Genomic DNA, 5,973 nt, shown 5'->3' with positions numbered 1-5,973 from the left:
AAGCCATCAAGTTCTTTGAGGAGAGGTTGCCAATTACGGCGGCTTGAGGGGTGATGGCCAACAACCTCACGGATTTCCTCCTCTTCTAAGAGTTCCCGGAATAATCCAACCCTTGTAGCCCTCCCCAAGGCACCATGGTGGTTATCCGATAGTAACCAGGCGCGGAGAAATTTTTTAAATGTGAACTGTTGCTCTCGCCATAGGTATAATGTTTCGCGTAATTTGTCAAATGGCTGAAGCCTTTTTCTTCCTGCAACACGCCGAATCTGCCGATATCTAGTAGGGGATTTGGATCGTCTTGGGGAAGGACGTTTTGGTCGGGGAGTCGAATCTGAAGATGTGGACGAGATAGAGGGCGATGATGATAAATACATCTCATCTGGCGGTATAGAAGATATCTCGTTTGAGAGGAAGGGCGCGGTTGACATGGCAAAAGGTAATATGACGCGCTCCTAGACAGTAGAGTGGTTGGATTGGTCCTCAAACTTGATGAAATGTAGAAGTCAACGCGTAGAATAATTTCTGATAATAGATTAGCGATAGCCCTTTAGTATCAAGTACGCTTAGCGATGGGAGTTCTCTCACCTATATCATGATATGATCCTCTACGCATACATACAAACTCTGCAGGAGTCTCTCAGACGGCAGTTGTGCCAACTGCCTTTATGGCATATGATTGGTCAATATTTAGTGGCGCATGCTAAAGAAGAGGCTGGGCTTTATTAGGTATAGCGGAACCCCATATTGGCTAGGGGGCACCATTGCCGGCTGAGTCCCAACTGAGATAATGCGAGGCGTTATGTCCTGATGCTGCACAGCAAACGGGCCACAAGGCCACAAGGCATCCAGGTCTGCGGACCTCTGATCCATCACAACCGGATTGAGCGAAACCGCTATTTATCTCACATAGACAGCGTCCTAAGCGTGCTACAGCAGAGACGGCTTCAAATGCTTGGAAAGGACTTAGCCCGCGCAAGAGACAGCGACGTTAGTAGAAAGAAGATAGGCCTAAGGCTGGTGAGATTTTCGCCCCCGTTTTTGAGATTTTCCCCCCTCAGAAGTACCAAAATCACCGGCTTTCAACTTCAACGCCAAACAGCTCAACACCAGCTTCGAAATAATATAATTTTTAAATGCTAAGAAAAATACTAAAGCCTGGGTAACTGAGCCTACTATTTTAGATCTCTAAATACCCCCTGCGTTGTGGTTTAATTTTGTGCTGAATTTGGTGAGTTGTATGAAAAAACTGCCATAACTTTAATCCTAAATCACGTAACACCACAACTTATTAGGATTAAATTTCGGAGTCTAGGAGCAAGAGGGAGTCCTAAAGAACTCTATCTAAGTTTTGAATTTAAAAATAATGTTGAAAGTGTGGCTATATTGCCTTGTAAATTTCCAAAGCGGCGGTTTTGGTACTTCTGAAGGGGGGAAAATCTCACCAGCCTAGGCCTAATAAGGAATACATTGAAGTATTGAAGTTCGTTCGCAGAGGAAGATGGGAAATTGTACGCTAGGCCCAGTTGAGCAATTAATTTCCACCATTACTAGTGTGAGGGAGAAATCTCATGCAAGGGAGAAATCTCACCAGCCGTCGCTCAAATAGAGCCTGGAGGAACGAAGGTAGAGTTTACAGTGTCCGAATCTCTCTAAATAAAATGCTCGAATTATATTTACAGAGGCATCACAAAAGACTTGTTATGCCATTGGTTTTCAGGCCATCACAATACTTGTGGAACATCACGGAATAGTCAATGCTCGCTGGTCTTATCAATATACATCAATTTGAGTTAAATCTCCTTGAATTTCGGCTCCCTGACCTCTCAAACCATAATACCAAATACCTCTAAGAACTGCTTCTTTCAGTAATGCTGTCTATTTCTCTGTTTACTGCCGCCACTGCTCCTGTTTCTCTTCGGCCTTCGGCCCTGAACATATCGAGCATCATTCGAGGTTGAGCTTTCAGACATTGATATTGACCTCTTAGCTGAGCCTCTGCTGTTCGATTCTGCGCATAGAGACGTCTGTGGTGTCACTCTACTGCCTGTTCGGCCCAGAGATTGTAGACTAGAACCCGAACCATTGCCGAGCCGCTTGGAAGATTTGGAGGCCAGCTCCGGAGGCTCACCAGCGATGCCATCGTCATCACTGGACACCCATGACCCGCTAAGTGTCTCGATATTCTCGCTTCCATCATTTTTCTAGCGATACGGCCACGAGAGGTTGTGTCCGAACACGGCAGCTGCGCTACCTTCCAGATCCCCGATGCCGCCAAGACGGAGGTATTGGCGCCAACTTCGAGGATAGAACACCTGCACCGGATCATGATGCAGCGTCGTACGGTGTTTCAACCTTTTGCCAAAGCTTCTAGCGTGACTGTGGCGCTGACAAGAAGCGACGACCTTTGAGGGACCGCCATACCAAACCGTGAACCGGCTCCGGAGGATTGTTCCACTGGTTGCCAAAATCAGTCATGATGTTCCTAACATCATAAACACTGGCAGCGAGATAATATTTGTGTTGGGGCAGTGTCTTCCACTTTGAGCATAGACCGTCGAAATCCGCCGGACGGAGAAGGTTCCCAAATTCCCTGCAAAAAAAAAAACGATCGCACGAATTAAGTGGCCGAGATCCACCCATCTGTAACCGATAGCCTTCAACGTAGCAACCCTAGGATATGGATCACGGCCAGTGGCCAGGTCGCGGAAGTCCTAGCCTTCGGGGTGTTTTCTAACCCGAACTTTGAGGCTTTTTCCCTGTGTGCTTGTCGCTTTGACCTGATGATCTACCAGTTTGTCTAGCACAGATGTCGGAGAGGGATAGTATTAACGATATGAGATCTGGAGCGAGGCCCGCTATGCCTCGACCGAGCGAGATGCGGTGATGAGTATCTGCGAAGGGTGACTGTCTATAGAGTGAGTTGACTAGGCTCATGACGCTACAAATTGAAATCTTGGGTGTGAACACAGAGAGAGGACACATGTCTATGAAATGCTACTAATGGGTGTTCCGTCCTGAACATGTCATGTCCGTTCGACGAGGAAGCGCTATATTGACTCGAAAGGATACCATCATTCAGTACGCGAGTGCGAGGCCATCGCTAGGAGCGTTACGCCGCCTAGTTTTTCCCACTCAGATGCTGTCCCACCCGCTGTGCACATTTCCCAGTAATAAAAATCACCGCCGTATCGTGTCGTTTCACGTCGACGCTGTATTCCCCCGTGTGACAGCCAAGGCTCTTCCCGGTCCACACATCGACCGCTCTGTAGCTTGCATCCTTATCCAGGCCCGGGACCTCGCCCCACACAGCGGTCCGTTTCGCCGGGTTTGCGCCCCAGTTCCCCATCAGCACCAGCATCCCGTCCTTGGACTGGCCGGACCAGTACTCGGCCGGGTACGTCGCGTTGAACGTGTGGTCGGGGTTGGTCCCCCATTTGTAGGGGGTGGCGGGCTTCCCGATGATCGGGTCCTGGTTGAAAGCGAGAAGGTACCTGTTCTTAAGTATTGCGAGATCATCGGCGGGGATCTTGTCCAGCTGCGTGCCGATGAGCAAGGGTGACTTCATCGCGGCCCACAGGGCGAAGTGCGAGCGCGCCTCCGCTGGGGTGAGACCTCCGTTGCCGACCTCCAGCATGTCTGCGTCCGAGTGGCCCCAGAAATCGGTATTATCGAGGTTGAAGGAACAGATGTTAAGAAGTTCAGCGATCCGCTCCCATTTCGCCTCAAGTCCGGGCCCTACGCTATCTGTTAGGATAATCTAAGAGCTAAGACGATTGGCAAATTGTTTGCTTACATGTGATATCGCCAGTGGCACGCCAGCTCATCGAAGTTTCGTTACCCCACTTTTGCACGCCCGCGGTTCCCCATTCGCAAAGACTGTATAGAATGGTACGATTGGTGGCGTCGAGGGCATCGCGCATACAACGGTAGCGTTCGGCGGTTTTGGATTTTTTCCAATCGTAGTCAGGCGGACACTGGTTGGGGAGGGTAGGGCCTGGTGTCTGGGATTAGTCGTTACGGAGATAATGACGATGGCCTCGAGGAGTATAACTAGGAGGGGCAGGGACAGGAAGCGGGTACTTACAGGTACCGTTCGGATACGGTCCATGCGGCCAATGGCCAGAATCGGGAATGCAAAAGCTGCATTCATCCGCCCAGTCTGAGGGTACGTTACAGTTGTCATACTTCAAATCTAGATTCCGGTTACTATCGGGGAAAGGTCGGACCCGGGCCTTGGGACTTACAATCGATTCCCCAATCCGCGAAAGATTCCGCATCAACCTTCTCGTAGCCAAGACTCGCTGGGTAACCAGCACACGTGCGGGTACCGGCACTGCTATAAATACCAATTTTCAGGCCCAGGTCATGGACCTTTTTGGCGGTACTAGCGATGCCGCTCGGGAATCGAAACGGATCTGGGACCATACGTTGTGTTGCCGGGTCACGATGGTCTCCCCCGATTGACCAGCAGTCGTCGATGTTCACATAGGTGTAGCCAGCATCCTGGTGAAGTGATGAGCATGGCCTGGGAGCGGAGACATCTATGACACAGAAAAAAAATGCCTCGGAAGAAAAGAAACCATACCTTTAACCCAAGTTTGACGATCTGATTTGCTGCTACCATGAACTTCTCCTCGTTGATGTCGCAGAAGAAGGCGTTCCATGAATTCCAGCCAAGAGCGGGTAGACGTCCAGTCTCTCCATCTTTGGCAACGTAGCCGGCAGTCGTTGGCAACGATCCGAGCAGAGGCGCTATTAGGGACCACGTTTAGCGGTGAAATCGGAGACAAGAGTAGATACTGCGCGTGTGTTCGCGGATTGAATCTGCTGGGTCGAAGGGCCGTGAAGGATACAAGTAGGAGGCGAAGGTCAACAGAGGAAGAGGGAACACTCAATGTATTTAAGAGCAACGTGGTGTATCAACCATGTCACCAAATATTGGCATTTCGAATGAGCGAAGGGCATATGACAGAAATAGCAATCCAAACAAATCTTACATTGAACGCAGGGCATCAACGGGTATGTAAAACAGCCATGGCTATCACTCACCTTGATCGCCGCTTCCGGCCAAGCCCCTGACTGTAAGCTCGTCACCCTGGGTTGGCTCTGCACTGCAGATACCAAGGGGGGCAACAAGGAAGGCGATGGCTGCACGAGCAGCCAAAGCTGTAAAGGCTGTTTTATTAGAAGTGGTAGTAGCCATATTGACACCTGCTCTTCTGAGTCACCACTGTCTCAATTTTGAGAAAGCGGGAGGGATATCTGGAAGATCCAGACTCAAGATAAGTGAACTAGAATACAAAAAGGGCAAATGATGTACGGTTAGGTAGGACAACGATTTCAAGAAGGATACACCAGCCTGACGTTATATGTGCAGAGGCTCCTAGTGCTGTCGTCTTAGCAAGTTGGACTCTGCAAAGACCATCGGCTAAATTCAATATGTACTAGAGGCCGAGGTTGGGGAACAACTTCAGTACGACTTAACGATCAGTCCGACCGTGGAGTCCCGCTTCCCGCAAGTGGTCGAGGAGAATGTCAAGAAGCTACCATCCGAGAGCACTGCCGCAACGATGGCCGATCCCAACATGAGAAAGAGTCAACCAAGAGCTCTCGAAGCGAACAATGTACGATGCCAGATACTAGACCAGGCCAGCAATAGATGACCAGGCGGACGGGTATCGACGTAGGGACAGGATTGAAAGGACACAGCGGGCACGAGACCGAGCTCGGAGGAGACAGACGGAAATCGATTGACTCAACGAGCCTCACAACGGAAGCTTCAATATATCTTGATCTATAAGCGATCTTCAGATGGAGGACTTATGTTAAGAAAAACTATACGGCTCAACGAGGTTGAGTGACGGAATGGAGCGCATGATGTCGGACCTCCCATGTGCGGGGAAGCTGGCGCAGGGATCCACCTGACTGGAGCTCTGCCCTGGCATCATCTCAGTTGGGACTCAGACGGGATCT

General features: G+C 50.0%; 2 protein-coding genes across 2 annotated transcripts; both read right to left on the bottom strand.

Moving 5' to 3' along the window:
• P152DRAFT_305142 (uncharacterized protein) lies at positions 1 to 759 on the bottom strand. The gene is made up of 2 exons (XM_033675113.1): positions 586 to 759; positions 1 to 522 (listed from the first exon to the last, which is right to left on the bottom strand). Exons 1-2 carry the CDS (start codon positions 611 to 613, stop codon positions 86 to 88), a joined length of 465 nt encoding a protein of 154 aa, XP_033529491.1. The 5' UTR covers positions 614 to 759; the 3' UTR covers positions 1 to 85.
• Positions 760 to 3,118: 2,359 nt separating this feature from the next.
• On the bottom strand, positions 3,119 to 5,203 carry P152DRAFT_477820 (alpha-galactosidase 1; the record flags this gene model as incomplete). The annotated part of the gene is made up of 6 exons (XM_033681613.1): positions 3,119 to 3,735; positions 3,794 to 3,994; positions 4,085 to 4,192; positions 4,245 to 4,503; positions 4,586 to 4,752; positions 5,050 to 5,203. 6 exons carry the CDS (start codon positions 5,201 to 5,203, stop codon positions 3,119 to 3,121), a joined length of 1,506 nt encoding a protein of 501 aa, XP_033529490.1.
• Between the last annotated feature and the right edge of the window lie 770 nt (positions 5,204 to 5,973).

The sequence above is a fragment of the Eremomyces bilateralis genome (assembly GCF_010015585.1).
Source record: "Eremomyces bilateralis CBS 781.70 unplaced genomic scaffold P152scaffold_62, whole genome shotgun sequence".
Taxonomy (NCBI): domain Eukaryota; kingdom Fungi; phylum Ascomycota; class Dothideomycetes; order Eremomycetales; family Eremomycetaceae; genus Eremomyces; species Eremomyces bilateralis.
Note: the sequence above shows the minus strand (reverse complement) of the source record. Positions and strands in the feature narration are given on the sequence as shown.